The sequence below is a fragment of the Crocodylus siamensis genome, chromosome 5 (assembly GCF_052110815.1).
Source record: "Crocodylus siamensis isolate JL-2025a chromosome 5, ASM5211081v1, whole genome shotgun sequence".
Classification (NCBI taxonomy): Eukaryota; Metazoa; Chordata; order Crocodylia; family Crocodylidae; genus Crocodylus; species Crocodylus siamensis.
In genome coordinates, this window is record NC_143399.1 from 131,283,117 (window position 1) to 131,303,367 (window position 20,251).

The 20,251-nt window shown below is 39.6% G+C and overlaps 1 protein-coding gene across 4 annotated transcripts in view; it reads left to right on the forward strand.

Moving 5' to 3' along the window:
- The window catches only part of ULK4 (unc-51 like kinase 4), a 454,563-nt gene that overhangs the window by 298,664 nt on the left and 135,648 nt on the right, over positions 1 to 20,251 (forward strand). For all 4 annotated transcript variants that reach the window (XM_090050395.1, XM_090050394.1, XM_090050393.1 and 1 more), the window contains one exon: positions 5,969 to 6,074. In XM_090050395.1, the coding sequence (XP_089906521.1) occupies positions 5,969 to 6,074 (106 nt within the window). The remainder of the gene's footprint in view (positions 1 to 5,968; positions 6,075 to 20,251) is intronic.

Here is a 20,251-nt window from a genome sequence, read left to right on the forward strand (position 1 = left end):
AAAAATCACCTTTATGTCAAGAATAGTTTGAATATATTTCATTTGTGTAGTACTTTTATATCGTGGGTTTATTGCACCAAATATCACACCTTAATTATCCTACTTGGGTTCATAGATCATGTATAAGCTTGAGAAGGAGAGCCCCTAAAATAATTACAGCGGAATGAGTGGAAGAGAATTACTGTGTGAAATGTCATGGTATCCTGTTATTTAATTACAGCATATCTCTGAAGTTAATCCTCAGAGAATTTTTTATTTTCCAGACTTTCAGCCAAATGAATAATTAGGAGGGCATGCGTGCACATGTTATGTTCAGTCTCCTAATGGTTAACTTTTATCACAATTTCAGTCCAATATCAAAAAGGTAGTTCAAATGTTGTATTCTGGATGTGTTCTTTTAAACTCTGATACACTGAAAGGAAGAAAAATGGTTATTACTCAGTGTATACAATAGCATCTTGTTGAGGTGCATATTCCCACCTCGCTAATTCAAGCCTGCTTACTTGACTGGTTTTAAAACACTCTGAGTGATTTATTTCATTAACGCACAACCCTTCAAAATTAGAATAAAAAGTTTAATGGCCTAAATACATTGTAGTACTGTTTGAAAAGCTGATTTATCTCTTCTCCTTCTCTTTCTCTCTTTCCCTCTCTCTCTCCTTCTCTCTTTTTACTAGTATTTCCTTGTTATGCCCTTGGTATTTCATAGCTGTCCTGTTTAAGCACTGAAGCAATTAGTTTTGAGAAGGCTGATTCTTCAGGGTCCAGTGCTTTCCTGCCTTTCATTTGCTGAAGCTGTACATTTTAATGAAGTTGTTTCATCTGTGTTGCCAAACACTAGAATTTTGCTGCTTCAATTCTAATTATCTCTGCTGCCGAATGCTATGTTTTATTAAAGCTGTCAAGTGCACTGTTCATTAAATGTCCACAGTCTGTAGTGTTGTGCACACAAATTAGATCAGCTTTGCTCACTGATGGATTATGAAGAAGTTAAACCTTTTTTTTTTACATAAACCTTAAAAAGCTAGTGCAACAGACATCAGTGATGTCTAAGGTAGGTAAGGCATACCTGTGTCTTCTTGAAACCTAGTATCTTACCACAAGCCATTTTCTACACATGTATTACAATGCCTGTCATCTAGTTGAGAACATTGTTTTGCTCCAAGACAGACATCTAGAACATGATTTTATTCATTAAGAGACTATTTTTCTCCCTCATGATACCTAAGATTATATCCTATAGTCTGGAATTCTGTGTCTTATAGTATGATAAGTTTCTTTAAGTACTGCTTTTATGTAAGCAAACACATCTCTGCAAGAGTCTTCCATTAAAGGGTTGTGTAATATAACTGATCGATTTCCACTAAAAGAATGACTCATCTAAATGCTGCTAACCTTGTGTGTCCAAACACTGCAGTGCTGCACAACTACCAGCTTCTCCGTTACACTTGTATATTTTATTACAAGATGTTTATCCCAAAAACATGGTGCACTGGTCTCTAAAATGATAAATTTATTGGACTTTCACCAAAAAAAAAAGAAGGTATAATCTATCATAGGCAGGATTATTTTACTAGCTTTGCAGGGTTTTTTTCCATAAGAAAAAGTTTTCTGCAGTCTATATAATTAACTTTTTATTCAATAACATATATATTAATATTAGTATTTATTAATGAAATGAGCTCCAAACACACTTTAAGAAGACTAATTAGATGATGGCAGGCTATCAGATGTATATTTATCTTGTTGATATATTGAAAATCTGGGTTTTTTTTAAATTCAGCTATTTAAAAGAGTTGACTTCAGGGTTGTTTTGCAGTAATGTAGTCATATGGCATCACTTTTCTGTTTCAGGCACTTTATTTTTCTGTAAAGAAAATGACAGTTATATTTTCCAGCATTACGTTTAGCTACATTAGCCTATATTTTAGGCTTTGATGTAAATAGACTTATATCGTGCCTTTCATAGACATCACAAATTATATGTCAATATGGCATGTAAGACAAATACAACTTTTGATCTAAATGCGTATTTATTTAAATGTTGGGAAGGGAATTACAGCACTGTAGCAGAATGTAAGGTCCCACACAGAAGGCATGTATAGAATGTCCCACAAAGAAGACACTATAGAGAGACATGGTGCCTAGGACTGGTAATTCTACCTATACCAGGCTTCACAGAAGACAGTGTTTGATCTTTTTTATATATAATGGCCTGTCTGATGTGCCTCAGAGTAACTATGAAAAGTAATAATAGCATTCAACTTAATTCTCTTATTTAATAAATAAAAGGTAAAGTATCTTTTCCCAAAGGAACTGTGCATTTGTCTTACTGGAACTTTCTCTTCAAGCAAATACTTTGTTAGTACAATTCACTAATATGTATGGTTCTTCTAGCATCCTCTTCGCTGTAGTAGCCAAGTGCATGAATACCCTTTAATGTATGGCATTACAAGTGGGCCCAAAATTAACTAGACAACTTGAGGAAAGAGGTCCAGAATTATGAGTTCCCCACTAAAATTCCCAGTCACTAATCATATCCAGACACTCAAATAATCCCCATTTATTCTAAATGCTATGAATATGGTATGAAGTTTAGAAAAGAGAGAGGTTCTATCAAATAGCAAGGGCTCCAGTCATGGAGTGCTTTACAGATTAGAGACCCTGTCTTGAGCTGCACTTAAAAGATGAATAGGTAGAAATTCGGGGGGGGGGGAAGGGACATCTTCCTTGTGCCAGCTGCTATCTAATAAGCAAGAAATTGCATTCTGCGCCAGCTGTAACATCTAAGTAGTCATCAAAGAGATCCTGTAGTGGGGTGGGTTGTCATTAGTGTGTGAAAACAAACTTGACAGAGAAGAACAAAAGTAACTGCCAGAGAAATAGGTGTGTGTATAAGATTCTTTTGGATGCCAACAGCAGTTGGAATTCCAAAGGAAGACTAGTCTCAGAACTCCACTGAACTGTGAACTTTGTAGAAAAAGTTTGCTTGTGAACCCTATTTGATGGTGTCTGTGAGCATCCTTGCTGTATCCTTAAAGTATTTACCACGGCTTTAAGGATAAATCTTCAGTTTTGTACAGATTGAGACTTGGGCTGTGTACACACGTTCAGATGATCCAAGAGCATTCTTCTGGGTTTGTTTTCCTGATAGAAAAATTTACCTGGTGACCCCTGGATAGACATTTGATCATTGAGACCCTGAGGAGCAGAAAACTTGCAGTGTGGATGCTACACAGCCTGGAGGGGGAGGTGGCGAGGGGGGAGGGGTTGTGTTCACATCTCAGCATGCTCTGCAGGCTCCCTCATTCTTCCTGGTGACAGATGGCATCAAGGGACGGGAGAGCTATGATTGGCTGACTCAAACTCCTCAGGGTCAGTCTGTGTCTTTCTGCAGCACTATGTGGGGATTGTGAAAGAGGTATGGTTTGCTCCCTGCTTGGCTAGAACAATAGAGTCTAGCAAGTGATGCAGAGGTTGGGGCGAGGGAGAAAAGCACCCTGGGATGCTGGAGGACTGTGCTGTGGCTTCTCTCAGAAGGGAACATGTACAGACATTCACTTTCCTAGGAGAAACTCTCCTGGGAGTGATTTAACCCTGGTTGTTTCTGGGTTATTTTTCTCCCCAAGTGGCCATTTTTTGCTATGGAAGAAAAATCTTGAACATTTGTACACTTGTCTTTTCTAATGGGCTATTAGAAATTTTCCCAGTAGAAACTGAATTTCTGTACATGGCCTTGGACTCATCAGATAGAATGTGGGCATAATACAGGCTACCTCATCTGGTTTTGATAAAATGAGCTGCACAACTGTATCAGCAGTGCTGTAATCTGCATTTGTATTAATGCCGTAACCCTACCTTGTGCTTGAATTTCAACACATTATTAAAGAACAAAGCTGCATAGAGTAATTTAGAAGCCTGGAGAGTAGTTGCCCTCTTCTGAAGAGGAGCAGCAGATGGGAAGAGCATGGAAGTGGCTGAAATATATTAGAATGTTCCATGACATGTTTAATTCTAATATAAAAAGGGCTTAGTCCATTTTTCTGTCTGCCCATAACGCTCTTGGAGCACTCTAATTTAGTTACTGAAACAACCAAGCAGAGTGCTCCAAGAGTATTCCAGACAGGAGGCAACAGCAGAGTGCCACCATGACGACACACCACTGGCCTCACCATTCCCTCCCCGGCCCTGCTCCCTGGAGGTGGTGACAATGGAGCAGATGGAGTGGGGGGAGGGGGGAATGAAGCCAGCACCACTGGCCTTGACTGCCTCCCTCCTCCCCAGCCCTGCTCCATGGAGGCAGTGGCAAAAGTGTGGACGGAGCGGCAGGATGAAGCCAGCACCTCAGTCCTTGCTTCCCCGCTCCCCCTCTCTCCCACTGGCCTGCTCCCTGGAGGTGGTGGCAGTGTGGTGTGCTGGCTGACGGGGGCAGAGGTGACAGCGGGGAAGCTTCCTCCCCACCCTGTTCCTAGGAGGCGGTAGCAGTGCTCCATCCCTGCCCGCTCCCCTCCCTATTGTTCCTGATGGGCAGTTGACTAATACGGTGATGTGGAGTTAATTTTGAATATTAATTTTTGGTAGGAAATGCTGCATGTTGACTTTGTATGCCTATTTGATTCATGTTTGGGTCTGAATACAAATTCAGCCTATCATTTCCTGAATTTCCTATTGAGGTTTAAATATTTAAGCAGCCTCTGTCACAAGCCCATAATCTTTCTATATTTGCTTTTTGTGGTCAAATGTATTATTATTATAACTGTTGTGATTATGTGAAGTTCTTGATCCCACAAAAGTTCATCTCTCTCTCTGGTACAAATTGTGCTTAAGAATATTCTGCAGTGCAGCAAAATATATCTTTTTCTTGGGGACCAAGAACATTTCCAGATTATCAGTGTAGACTCAAAAAATTCTGTTACATCTTTGAAGTAATCTGTCACTAAGGAGGGAGTCACACTAAAAAGCATTAAATTAGATATGTGAAAATGCCTATCCTTCTTGCTTTGGAAATTATCTTTAATATTGTATTTAAGGAAAATCTTGTTGCTGTGAATTTTTTTCACAAAAAAGAAAAGTAGGATCTTAAACTAAAGTTGAATATAATGAAAATAATGAGATGAAGAGATACCATACAGAAGACAAACAAATCGGTTATGACTATGAGGTCCTTGGGGAGTAGCAAATTATACTCCAGATCCAAGTATCCTGAAAGTTCAACATTGTCCAGGGTTTCCATTGAATGCAGTGACAAAATGTGCCTGTGAGGTTCAGATGTGAGTTTTCAATTTAGGTCCCCTTCTCAATTGAAATCCATTTAACCCAGAGGTATCAGAATCATGTTGCCCCACAGACAATGGGCTGAATTGAGCCCACAGACACTCTTTTTTCCTCTGACCCTCTTTCCCCCCCATGCCAGATTCAATGCATGTGACGTCTATTCCAGCAGGTCTGGGACACCAGCTGCATGCGGCACTGTGTCCTAGGCTGGCTGGGGAGGGAACTGCATGCTGCTTGGATCCTGTAATAGCTGGAATGGGCAGTGCATGTGGCGCAGTCCAGCTGAGGCAGATGCCATATGTAGCACAGGTCCCAGACTGGCCAGGAGCAGATGCCATGTGTGTGTCCAGGACACTGTGTGTCCTGGATTGGCTGGGGTGGGTGCTGTCTGTGGCACCACGTGCCCTCCCTGTGGGACCAGCCTGGCTTGCGAGGTGTAGCACCCAGGGGCAGCACCAGGGCCTGGTGACAGGACTCCATCGGCGAGATCTGACCTGTTGGCTGTATCTTTGGACACCTGATTTAAAAGATTGCAAAGAGGATGTATATCAAAGTCTTGCAATCGTTCTTGAATTTAAAAGATTTTATTAACATTTTCTTATTTGCAACTGAATGTATTACTGGAGGCGGAATACATTTTTCAATTTGTAGAACAAAAATATAAATTTTTTACTTAATTTTATTTGTGTTACAGGAGCATCAGGACAGTGTGCTGGGAAATACTGTGCAGAGTATAATTGCCTTATTGAATAACCTGGTTGCCAACAAAAATACAAACCTGATGTTACTTTATGAACAAGGTATGTATTTTCTACGTATGGCATCCTCCTTCCTGCATCGTTTTGTGATATACTTGTTATAGCTGGATTGCACATGCAGATTTTCTATTCATTGTACTTACTTCTTTACTGGTTTGTAGTCACTAGCCACACTAAAGCCAACTGGCATTCTACACATCCTCCTCCACCCTCATATTTATTTAACTCCTTTTGATTAGAAATTATAACTTGTAGAATGCTGCTTCCTAAAGGAAATGTAATTCATCAAGCAATGAAGCTTAAATTATGCCTCTGAGGCACAGACTTTCATATGGGTGGTGCAGAGTCTGGCACGCATGAAGTCTGATTGCAACTGGCCTTTGTACATATGGGATATGTAAGAAGAGGAGAGTCTGCTTGTGTTCTCCCTTCCAAGTTACATCCATGGAAGTGCTAGTTGTGGAACACTCTATTTCTTTCTTGGTTCCCCATTTCTGTATTATGAATTACACAGGCAGACTGCTGCACTCAGAAGGGGTTATATTGAAACTGAAAACCTTTCTGCAAATAAACAACAGACAGCCTTAGTAAGAAAATCTGTTAAAATAAAGGTCTTTGCTTTGGTTTATAAGTTGAAGAAAGACATTTATGAAATTAAAGTGAATTTTTATTTTTAAATTTATCTAGAAATTTGCAAGTCTTTATAGCACAGTCTGTTTTTTGTTACTTATTTCTTCTATGTTTGTAATTAAGTAAACAGTGCTGGAGTAACAACAGAAAATGTACAACATTGTCATTTTTCCTATACATCACAGGCTTGAAATATTGTTATTAAAGTGTTTAACATATTTAGAAAGGATAGGCAAGGAAAAGAGGAAGCAGATTTGCCTTACGCATCCAGAATTAATTTCCTTTACACTAAAAGTTAAGCAAGCTGGAAGAAACAGACATTGAAAGTCTTTAGGTAAAGATAAAAGTGGAAAAGAACAGAGGCAATACACAAGTTTACATTGTACCATGTAGACCAGAGTTCTCAATCTTTGTCACCCTTCCATATCTGTTCTGAATCTATATCTGAGGGAGCAAGGGTAGTTCCCACCACTTGAGGCTGATCCTGTGGAGTCTCTAAGCCAGCAGTTACCCTCACAGGCTCTTCCGCTGTCTATGGGAGGAGTGGGACAGATGAGAGAGACTACAAAGCGTGGTTCCATCTGTGCATCTGCCCACCCACCCACAGCAGACTGAACTGCCTGGGAGTGTGGGGGCAGCTGGCACAGGGGTTGCCTGGAAGCAGAAGAGGCTTGCAGTGCAAGCAGTCCTCAGAGAAGCATCATAATCACCACTGGGGTAGCTGGGGCAGGTGCAGGGCACTGGAGCTGAAAGCATTTACCTCATCACACAGGGGCTGGATGGCATTACACCCTTGACGGGATCTCACAATCTCCAGTTGAGAATCACTTTTGCAGACCTATACAATATATCTTGAAATAGGTAAAAAGTTAAGCTGAAGAGGAGGGTGATAAAGTGTTTGGCTATCTACCAATGTCAGGCTGGTCTGGGTATTTTTTATTCATTCCAGCTCTTACATTCCTAAGATTTCTCTGGGTTTAACTAACCTCTTTGGGATAAGTTGTTTTTATGTATGGTCTAAAGTGCCAGTGACTATATTAATAATCATAATGATCGTATAATAATGTCAAACAAATTATGGGAGTATGGGCCTATATTATACAGGTAGTCAGATAGCATAAATAGTCCCTTCTGCATTTGACACCTGGAGATAACTAAATATTAAAATTGTGAAGCTAACATCATTTGCTTTAACAGTAGAGGCCTTGTTTGAAATGTTATTATACTTGAAAGATTTCAGGCATTTGCATGAGCATTAAATGTTTCTAGCAAATAGTGTCCATAACACAGAGAGAGCCATTTTAGTTTTACATTATTTTACAGTTATTAACATTTTAAATCTAGCTTTTGGCTAGTATGTGCAGATTGACCTTTTTGTAATCTTCTATTGCAGTTTTTTTGTACAAATAGCATGGCAGTCTAAATTATGCACTTTTGTACAAAATATAAAGTGCCCCATCTGCAAAAATATTATTTTAAAAAATCCAAATGTTATATGTTGATTCAGCAATATGTAATGGCTCAAGAAAAGTTAATTGTCTTGGTAAACATTACTTGCATTATTACTCATCTATATAGCAGATCAGCTAAATATATAAGCTTCTGAATGATTAGAAAAAATATATCCGAGCCATTTAACATTTTGGAGGGGATTAGGCCTATATGCTTGTCCCTCTCCAGAGTTTAGATACGGTCTCCTAAGTTGAGGAGGCAGGTAGGTGCCTCCATCCATTCAGAATTCATAGTCCAAAGTCATATTCTCAGAGTAGATGCTTATAACTATTCTTTCCAAGAACTAAATTAGGGGGTCCCTCTTTTGGTGGTGTTATGCTTGTTCCTACCTTATCATATAATATCCTTATGGCATAAGTCTATGAAGTGGAAGAAGACTCACTCTAACAAGATTCAAGCTCCAAATGTCTCACCTTGCATGAATGCTGTACCACTAGGGTATGGGTTTTTCTGGGATGGAGACAGCATCCAACTCTCTAGGTTGAAAATAAGAAAGGATGCTAATATTAACAGAATGACCCTAGTATTTTGGGAAGTGTAATGGGGTCCTAAACCTGACCAAAGTATTTTAATTACTTAAATCTTAAAAATGATAGCTAGATAGATAGATAGCTAAAGGTCTTTCACCCAGCATATTAAACATCAGATATATGTCCTTCAAACGTTAATTTAGAGACCTCTCCTCTGCCAAAGTATATAAAGTGTGCAAGGCAGAACAAGGTGAAAAAATATCACTTTACCTTACACAAAGAGGAAGATGTTCTAATCTCTAAAAAAGCTCTTGAAGTATTAATGAATGCCTACATTTCTGAACTTCAATTATTGACAATCAGTACTTGAAACCTGCATTTTAATTTCGCACATACGTACGTTTTTCTTATCGTGTCATAGTTGTACAAAGATTAACATCTGCCAACAGGTATTACACAGTCAACATAAGGATGCCCCTATTCTTAGCATTTAGGACAAAACTGTAGCATCTTAATTATAATTATTGTTTGCAACTCCTGATTTCTTTTTCGGTGTTAACCACAGCAGGCTTATAGTATATGCTCACATGCTGATGTCCTTCTAAGGCTGCTTGGAACTCTGTTTTAAAAAGTATTCTAGGCAAGATTTAGCATAACCTCAGGTAGGCATATTTGTTATGCAGTATCATGTTTCATAAAACAAAGCCAAAGTCTTTTACTGTAATGCCTGCCTTTTACAACCATTATAGAAACTCTTTTTTTCTCATATATTTTCAAATTGTTTTACATGAATTAGAGCTTGTCATACCATTTCATGGTATTTTTATCTGTTTTGAAACTTTTTCTTTTCTTTTGGTATATATTCAAAGGCATGGAAAAAAATTATTATACCTGTCACATCAGGTGGCATTTGTTTTATTGAAAGAAATTGGACACATTTTACTAGAGGGGTAAATGTGTTTGTAAGGCTTTGTCTTGGAGCTCAGTGTTTTCATTTCTACATGATGAACAAGCTGATCTATTGCAGAGTAGACTGATGTACTGGCAAAAGAAAATTTTTGGTAGCTTATATTTGTCAGAGCACTCTTATTTATATAGAGAATTCTTTTTCTGGCAGGACATAGACATGTTGTACTCTACTAATTGCAGTAGTTAATTCAAAGGTAATTATAGAGGTAGTTTGTAGCTCATTCTGGCTATGTCCAGAACTATATTACTTTCTAGGTCTAACTTCTTTTGGCAGACCAGTACTTGTTAAGAAATCAAACTGTTATCAAAATATTATAAAGGATACCGCAGATTTCTTTGCCAAGTGGCCAGTCCTATGCTGAAGACATCAACATTGGCAATACAGGCAAAATTTTGACTGATACAAAAACACTATGTGTAAATTGAATTTGAAGAAAGTGTTTCTAGTTACTGGTGGAACATATGCCAAACTTTTTCCTTCTGTTTTTGGAATTGCCAGATCTGTTAAATACCAGAAACTAACATGGAAATGAAGCTTTGAGATATCATCATTGAGAATAATATAGTCAGCATCTTGCTTTTCAAAATAATGTAAAACCATTAATGGTAAATAAGAATGCAGGTAGTTTCTACAATACCAAAACTGAAAAGGAAAGACTGTTAATGCAAAACAGAATATGACAGTTTAAAGCAATTATATCTGATGCTGTATTAAGAAAACACAGTAAGCACTTGAAGTGTGGACAGTTATTAAAAACGAAAAGCCCTGCAATGGAAGTTTGTAGAAGGATTTTAGTAACTCATTTGCACCTCATGAAAGAAAGATAATAGTCAACCTTCACGGGTGAGATATTCTATTCATCTTGTGGTCTGCTGCTTTGACTTTTAGTCAAATGTCAAGAGATTAATTAGATTTCAGATGTCTTTATGCATGTCGTATTGTTAAAGTCAGTTAAATATTTCACACTTAAAAAGTGACTCCCATGAGACCAGCAACCCAGTTTTAACTTTTTTAATAAAAAGGTCATGTGCCAGCTTTTTACACTTACAGAAAAATAGTTTAGTTATAGGCAAGCTGAAAAGTTTTTATATCTAGATAGCCGCCCATACATTTATAATTTATCCATATCATTGGGGGACTTTTTTCTATCCTACTCCTACTTACAAATAGCTGTACTTCAGGTCTCATTTCCAAAGTGCTTTTGTCTCTTAAAACTGAGTATTTATTAAGAGTTACTGCCTCCCTATGCAGCCCTCTTATCCCCCTAGTTGTCCTTCCCACTCTTGTAAAATAGATACCGACCCTGATGAGAGATCTAGCTCCGTAGCCAAGTGGTACCCAACTCATGTGGCCTCATGGGTTAGATTTGGCTTGCAGAACAATACCTCAGGCCAAATCCAGTGTGTGGGTTGTCTCACAGGCTGGGTGCTGAACATGGGGCCACATCATTTGGCCTATGGGGCTCTCTCTGTGTCTGGAAATTTGGCAGTCAGATGAGAGGCACAAAATTAACTGCTGCAACTCCTGGAGTGTAGGTTTTTAGTGGTTTAGGTAGGTTTAATGGTTTATAGCAGTGGTCCTCCCCCTGGGACTCCCTGTAGTACCCATAGACTTCGTTCATCCAGAATTGATGCATTTAGGGGTCCAGAAATAGTGGCATAGATCAGTGGCAGCATTAATTGCTCCTGCTCTGGAGGATATGACAATTAATGCTACTGCTGCTCCCCTGTTATTAAGTTTCCAAACTTACAGGAAAATCTACAGGACAGATGAGACAGCCCCACACACGAGGTGGCACCAGTACATGGAGTCGTATCCAGGGGAAGCAAAGTAACTCTGTGGCCAGATCTAGTCTGCAGATCAGCCCTGTGCTGACCATTTGGGCTGTGGGGCTAGAAGGTTGAGCACCACTGGCTTAGTTAAAGCAAAAATAGATACTTTTGGGGCAAAGAAAATAGGAGTTGTCTAGGGAGGGCCAACTCATCTATCTACAGTGGGGAGGCAAGGCAGGTAACCACTGTGTTCTGGGTTGCAGTCCTATAAGATCCTACCTAAATCCTGTTGAATGCAGTATTTGAACTGATTTATACATATTAGAAGATTTAGGTTCAGTTTTTATAGAAAAAAGGCCAAGATTCAGTCTATATTAGGGGTGGGCAAAATGCATCCTGTGGGCCAAATCTGGCCCACCAGGCAATCCCATCCAGCCCACAGGCACCCACCAATTTACTGTACTCCACCCAGCCCTTATGCTTCACTCCCACCCTCCTGTGTGGGACTGCTATAGTCACCAGGGGACCTGCCTGGGTTCCCTGGCCTCCGGTGTCTCTTCTTTGTGTCCCTGCTGCATCACTTGCTTTGTGCACCTAGTAGGGAAGCTGCAGCTGGGCAGGAACATGGAGAGTGTGGCTGGGGCTGGTGGGAGTGCGTACCCAGTGGGGTGGGAAACTGCAGAGATGGGGATCTCTCAGTGCCAGCCCCACTGACATGGAGCTGGCACTGGCAGATAAGGATCTCTCAGCCCCTGCTCCCCTATCACGATCTCAGAGTGGGGGGCTTGAATCTCCCTGATCCCAAGGCAGAGGGACTTGCATTTGCAGGTAGCAAATTTACTTGCTATTAGGAAGGTTTACTACACAGTAAGCATGTGCAAGTGTAGATGCACATGCTTATTGTGCAGTAAGCTACACTACTTTACAGTAAAGCAACTTGTGTAGACATGCCTGCTATGTATATTAAACTAAAGCCAAAAGGCTTGTGATTTACCATATAATTCATTGGGCTGGGTCCCAGCAGAGTCTCAGCATTTCAAGCCATGTTGACCCCACAACTGAGCCGTGCTCAGCATGTGTGTGTACTTCAGATATCCCTGCCGCAAAGGATTCATGTGCTAATTAGGTGTTCTTATCATGAATCCATGGATACTCCAAAGATAGGGACAACCTGTCACAGGGCAACCTGGTGAGGCTTTACTTCATTGTGGGTGGGACTACACTATTCATATGCAATAGCCTGAGAGAGGGGCTGACACAGGGATTTTGGGTGAATCATTTCGGGCCCAATTTTCCAGACAAGACTGGTAAGGAAACAGGAATCATTGGAAATAGGAAAGAAAGTTTCAGCTTAGTTGTGGGAATGAAGAGGAACTAAAAATATATGCAGTGTAGTGGCTCACCATGACTTGACAGAATAGATGCTGGTGGGGTAGGGTGGGCTGCACTCTATGGGCACTACCATGTATCTTATATAGATAGGTTGTACTAACTTACATTTGTGGTAGGTTCCCATCAGCATGTTTGCCCAATGTGGGCCATGTACTTATCCTTATGGTAGGTTCCCGTAAGGTTACCTGGCAGGGGAAATACCATGACTACTGAGGTGGTTTTCCTAGTTGCAGGGGAAATCACTTTCTTGGCAGGGGGTAGTAATGCATAGATAGCCTCTCACTTTCAGTTCCAATGGGAACATCTTGGCTATACATCGACAATATGGAAATGGGAGTCTCCTCCCTAGCTCACTTCTGCGGTCATATGGTTGAGGACAAGTGAAACTTGGGGGCATCTGAACCCCAAGCCTCCAGGCATGGACCTCCATGTAGGATGCCTCCCAAAGGATTTGAAAGCATCTAAAGCCCCAGGCAGGGGTGGAGGATGCTTGCTGGGCCACATATGGTTCTTGAATGACTCATGGATTTGAAATTGATTTGGGTGATTTGGCTTGGAACACACAATTAAAAAAAAAAAAGTGGGCCATGTAATTTTTAGTCAAGCTCAGTGTTGGCTGCATTTAATCATCTTTATAGTTAGTTTATGTTACTGAGTGAATGTTGCTTTTCACAGCAGTTGAAAGATAGCGTACTTAATGCAGTTTCCTTCTTTGAAGATGTAAGACAGGGTTTTTTCCCCATGTTGATTAGGGGAGGAAACCTCATATTGTATTTGAGTAAATATGGTATCTATTTTTTAATCTTTAAGGTCTACTTTTATAACTATTAACAAAGGGTATTCACAGTAATATCTAAGTTCTGATACCTACCAAATGCTGACTTGGGCAAAATTATATTGTAGCAGTCTGCCTGCAGGTTATACTATCCATGAAACAAAATTTCCATATTTTGAAAAGTAATGTAATAACAATAGGGAGTGCCTTTAACTCCAGAAGAAACAAGACGCATGTATGTTTAGGTTTTTTAAAGCAGCAGACTGTCCAAACAATTGAGGGGGTAAAACTTTCAAAAATGACTTCCACCTTTGCCTGAGTAATTTCTGCTCATGCTTTTTGCCTATTAACTCCTGTACTTACCAGGGATAAAATTATCCAAGTGAGTTTTGTTCATGTAACAAAGTTGCATGTTTAAACTCTGTTTCCTGTGTGTGGAAGCCATGGTGTTTTTTGGGGGGTAGGGAGGGGGTTTGGTGCATTTTTAGGTCCCACAAAAAGGAGAAAGGACACCAAATCTTTTCCTATTTATTTAACTGTACAAAAGATGGTTTCATCCTGGTCCCTAGTAACTACAGTTTTATTAAACTTAATTTAAATGTTATTTCTCCTGGCATCATTACATTGCTCCCTATTATAGCTTGTGGGGCAGGCTGCAATCCAGCCCAATTGTCAGGATTAGTGGCTGTCATTTCTCAGAAAAATAAAGTACCAGATAATAGTATAGCTATCATATTAGCTATACTGCACCATTAGTGATATAAACTATTAAAGTTGTTACAGATGATAAATTAAGATCTAATGATAACAATGTCCCTACATAGCTTGTCAGATGTAATTAGTAAGCTATCAGATGCTGCCAGAAAGTGAAATTCAAAACAGAGCTATACAGTTCAACAGTTACAACCTTTTATTCTGGGGATTACCTAGAAGCTAATATTTGTTTTGATTTCCAGCTAAAGGACAGTCTCAATCTAAGATCAATGCAGAACTGACAATTTAAAGTATGCACAGAGCTTTGAAGATGCAAAGTGCTAGACACAGTAAGAATTAAGTGCTATTAATCATTATTTTGTCACTGAGCCAATACTATTCCTCTGTGCTTAATTGATTCCACTAAAAATTATGTATTCTGGCAATTTATGAGAACCATGACTGCTTGTATAGATGGATGCATTGGATGGTTATTCCCTCACATCCATTAATTTGAAGAGTTTGTTACATTTTCTCAGTAGTTGGCACTTGTTTCCAGGAAACCAATAATTTTCCTTTTGTATACAAGAAAAAAATCTGTATAAACTAGATCTAAAAACTGAACAAATATACTTGTCATACAAACAAACTTCTAATTTAAGCAGCTCATGGTTGATTAATCCTTAAAATAAATGTTTATTTTCTTTAAAACAGAGTATTGTGTGAGCAAACTTAAAAATTTCCAGACTTCTTATATTTTGAAGTTAAATAATTAATCCTATATTTACCAGCCTTTACACAAATTTAGATTCTGTCCATTTTATGCAAAGCTGATGACACTAGAAATATCTTCACACATTTATTTTTTTGAATAAATTGGTATGTTTAGCTAGTTGTCTTGTACCTATCTAATCCTCTTACTGCTCATTTAGCACTCCTTTTTATTTTCCAACATTCATGCTTAAAAGCATTCCAAGATAGACATGACAATGTAGGACTGGAAAGAGCCATTGAAGTATGTTTACAGGCAGTTGTAAACCCAAAGAATCCCCAAAATTACCACTTCAAAGTCTTTCACACAACTGCAAGGAACAATACCGGAAATGCTAAGAAATCTCTATACAATGACATATGTAAAAAAACAGGGAAGACTAGGACAGTGCTGGTGCCCTGCTGATGCAATGACAGGGAAGTAGTTGGTTAATATATGCTCAGAAGATCCTAGGAAGAGAACCATGCTCTACACTACAGAATACGGAAAAAAAAACTCGCAGCCCATAGGCTGTCAGAACCTTTTCTTTTGATATTCCTGCCATGTAGAGCAAGCATTTTGTAACTCTTCAACTTTGACAGCCCTTTTTTCATATCACTTAAAATATAGCTTTTAATCTCTTAACTTTGCCTGCCTTCCTTTTCTCTTCTATTGTTATCTAATATCTGACCCTGTAACTATATTTGATTCAAGAAGCCATTTGCAGATAAAATCTATATGAAAAAACATACAAAGCAAAAAGTAGATCTTGAATACATTTTAGAATCTTTTTGCCAAGGGAGGTCTGGGAGTCTTAAGTCATGCCTACATGCAGATATAGCAGCAGTTTGACTTACCATATCTTCTTGCATACAACACTCAGCTTTGCCCCCAAAAATCAGCTGCTGGAAATTGGGCTGCTTGTTTTGAGTGAGGAAACAGCAGCTTCTGCCACTCAGTTTTCTGCTGAGAAAAGGGAAAGTAACCCTGCACGTGCTGCATAGGGGCTGCCTACCTGCCTACCCTGTGAAGTGAAGCCGAGTTCTTGGTACTGAGGCAAAGGCTCCTGCTGAACCACACGGGTGGGTCCTTGGTGAACTCTGTAAGTGCTGCTGGCTCAAATCAGGCCCTTAGAGGACTTGGCAGACACTGCTGCCTGCCCATCCAGTTCAGCTCGAGAAGAGAACAGGGTGCAGGCAGTTTGACTCAGCCAGTAGCATCTGCAGTGTCTTGCAGCCTGGGGGTTAACAGAGTAGCCGCACTGTTTTGCTCCCTCCCAAACACAAGTGCTAATGTTACCCTGGGAAAATACCGCACTTACCAGTATTTGAAAGGAAAGAACTATTTTCTTCATTCTGCCTTTCAAAAACAAGGTGCGTTTCTTAGTGACATCTTGTATGTAAGAAAAATACAGTGAATTATTTTTAAATTTTTAATTATTTGTTAAACCGATTGAAACAGTATCTAAACATTTTTAAAGATATTCTGCTGGTTTTTTTAGCTTAAATCTGTTCTTGATTGACATGCATCTGTATAATCTGGCTTCTATAAGTGTAGAGCGCCTCCATTGTCATTTGCATGCCAGTATAACTAAGACATTTTTTAATTTACTCTTTAGTAAAATCAATACAACTTTGTCTACAGAGAACCCCTAATTTGGAGGACCTTACTTTTTCTATTTCTCAGCTATTTTTCTCTATGGAAATCCTTATCTTTTGATTATGTCCTGTAACATCTAGAAATACTACATTGGTTGGATAAAGTATTTGAGTACTTTTCTTTTATTCAGGAGAAGTCTGTGTCTCTTGATATTTGGAGGTGACTAGGAAAATAAATAGAGCATTACAGTTACACAAAAGCATCTATTGGAACTGAGTAGCAAATCTGATTCCAGGTTCTATTGATCTAATGTTTGGATCTTTAATCTCAAGCTTCTTAAAAAACAAAAAGTGTCTCTCCCTCCTAAGAAGTAGTAAAAGCCGGGAAGATTTTTTTTTTTTGTTGCCTTTCCCATGATATTTTTCTTAAGCAAGGTTTAAAAAAATAGTTACAATTTACATGGCAAGCTCATGTAAAATTAGCCTACACCCCTTCTTTATATTAATGGCTACATGCTTTAAAAAGTATTGTATATGAATATATTCCTATTTTTTAAATGTCATATTTCATGGTTGTTAAGCCCAGACTGACATACAGCTTTTAGCAGTTGACACAATCATGAAATATGACTTATTTTTCTGGCTGGCAGTTATGTTATTGCTATATTAATTATATATAGGCCAAAAAAAATGGTAAAATTATCCATTATGGGCTTTCAAAAGAACTTAGAAGCCTTTAGTTATGGGTAACTTTTGAAACAGCTGTCCTATCCTTCCTAAATATTGAGAGCTATTTTATACTTTGTGCTCTCTCCTTATCTCCAAAAAAGGAGACCTAAGTGAATGACTCAAAGAACAGGTTCCTGATGTAATTTATAAGAACATGCATGCTGCAATACTGTTATTTGCTATGTATTTCCCACAAAAGTTATAATTAAGGGGAACATCTGTGGAACAATTCAGAAAGAATAGGGTTGGTGCAGTGCAAAAGCTGAAGTTCTAAAGGCAGTATTTTGGATGGACTAGAAAGAGAGGTTTGTTAGTTGCAGAGAATATAGTTACAGTAGTCAGTGTGGAGGGTCACATAACATCACCGGAGCAGATGGCTGCCTGAAGCTAGACCTCCATAGGAGAGACGGCACAGTCCACAAACATCACTGATCCCTGACTCCCTTAACCTCCAAAAAAAGCATTTCCCTTTTTCATAGAACACGTATTCCATATAAGGGAAACTATTTGAAAACCTGCTTCCCCAGAAGAAACTTGCTGGAAGATTCTCATTTAGAACAGCTCACCGGGTCTGCAGAATCAAAGACGGTTGCTGCAGGGGAAAACAAAACAGGCAGAGCAAAGTAGAAAGACAAAACAGCCCCTTTGTCCGTAAAGGACTTGGGTGAGTTAATCTCAGAAAGTAGAGTTTTAAGATCCTCTATGGGAGCACAATTTGATAAAATCCAAGTAGAGATAAAAGACATTGAGGGAAGGCCTCATACAGATGTTCAGTTTTTTCCTGGGATTGTTACTGCTCTCCCGGGAGAAACCACACATGTACAGATGTTCAAGCTTTTTTTCCTCCAAAAGTAAAAATGACCACTGGGGGGGGGGAGAATAGCCTGAGTAACAACCAAAGTTAAATCACTTCCAAGACAGTTTGTCCTGAGAGAGTGAAAGTCTGCACATGTCACCCTTCTTTCAGAAGAGAACATAGTCCTCTAGAAGCATCCCCTCTCTGATGGGGGAGCTTTGTCACTTGCTGGATTCTGCTGCTTCACACCTCCTCCCCCATTTCACAACCCCCACATTGTGCAGCAGGGAAACACAGGCTGACCATGGCCAGTCTGGCCCAGCCAATTAGGGCTGTCCTACGCACTGCTGCTATCTGGTGCCAGGCAAATTAAGGGAGCCTGCAAGAGCACAGGCGATGCATCAGAGGCATGCCGGGGCATGTGCCTCCCCCCCCCCCGCAATTTCTGGGGGTCCATGAAAGGTGGCTGTGCTGCTGCTGCTCCAGCTTCTCCTGCGGCCAGAAGCTGGGCAAGCAGCAGCAGCAGGCAGCCCGGTATCAGTAGACAGGGCGTGTTGTGGCTCCCTTCACAGCCAGAGGCTGCCGAAGCACCAACAGCAGAGTGATGCCAGGTAACAGCACCTCATTCTGCCCCCACCGCTGCCTCACGTGGGATCCGGCACCGCTGCTGGGGATCTGAGAAAGGGATCTGAAAGGGCCTGTGCTTCCATTCCCCATCTATTTCTTACCACAGCCCTTCAGTTGTGCACCCCTAGTATCAACAGTTACAAGTCACCTATGCTGCAGAGCAAGCTGAGATGTTTTTGAATGGGGCTCCCCCTGGCTGCACAGTGTCAATACTACAAGCTCTCCACTCTTAGGGCCTCAGCATTCAAATGTCTGTACATGCAGCTCTAAGCAAGTTTCTTGCCAGGAAAACAAACCTGAGAGAATTCTCTCAGATTTATTTGAACGTGTATATGCAGCCCCGGAGATAAAGCTTAAGGGAAACCTGCGATCAGCAGTAAATCTTCAAAATAAAATTACGATTGGGGAAAAAAAAAAAGGAGCTTGCAGAGGAATTTAGGATAATTGAAAATTGTGACCGGAAAAATACCATAAGAATAAGAGGACTCCTAGATGGTGTGGAAAAGGGCAGTCCAGCAGGATATTTAAAGCAGGTATTCTGCTTTTTCCTACAGCTGAAAACAAAGGCAACAGTTCTTTGTAGATAAAGCATACAGAGCTCTCTACACTCCCCCACCAATTCAAACAAACCCAGAGACGTGATGCAGTTCTTGCTGTGTTTTGAACAACAGCGCAAAGTTAGGCTTCTCTTCCTACTCCTGGAGGATATAGAATGCAAGTGTTTCAGGACTTGTCACCAGGAAAAATGAGAAGGAAGGAACGTAGTAAAATTATATCTCTCAGAGAAGCAAATATAAAATACAGATGGGGTTTTCCATTTACACTTGTCTTTACACATCAAGAAGAGCAGTACATTGTAAAGGAGTGAGAGGGGGGGAAGGTCTTAAAATCCTTGGGAAACTTAATGGACAATACCCTGAAATCTCAACATGAAACTAACCCAGACAGTGAGAAGCAACACTGATTCTGAGCAGCAAACTCTTAAGTCTAAGTGAAAGAAGATACTGAAGTACTAAGAAAAAAGACTGGGAGTAATCACAAAATTAAGGCAATTTAAGAGGATTTGAGTGGGACTGAATAATAGAGGGAAAAAATGGAAGGAAGAATATCACAAGGGGGAGAAATAAAACAGCAGTATTGGGAACGAAAATAGTTAGGAAAACAAGGTAAATAATGGTGGGATGCAGGGACTTTAGTAAATAAAATTAATTTTAGGGCAAGGTTGTATAGAATACACAAGGATGAGAGCAGTACTGCTATTAAGTACACCAAACATAATCTAGATTTGCTTTATTTCTTATTTTCATATATTATAAACAGAAGAAAACAATTCCAGCTAATATGTATTCACCAGCCAGTAAGCCTTTGTCTTGGCCAGATTGAATGTTAACATATATAAACATTATATTGATAGTACAAATGATAAGTTTAAGAATTGTTGCATATTATTTGCTTTGTAAATTTGTAACAACTTGAACCTTATGCAATTCCTGTGTATTACTAT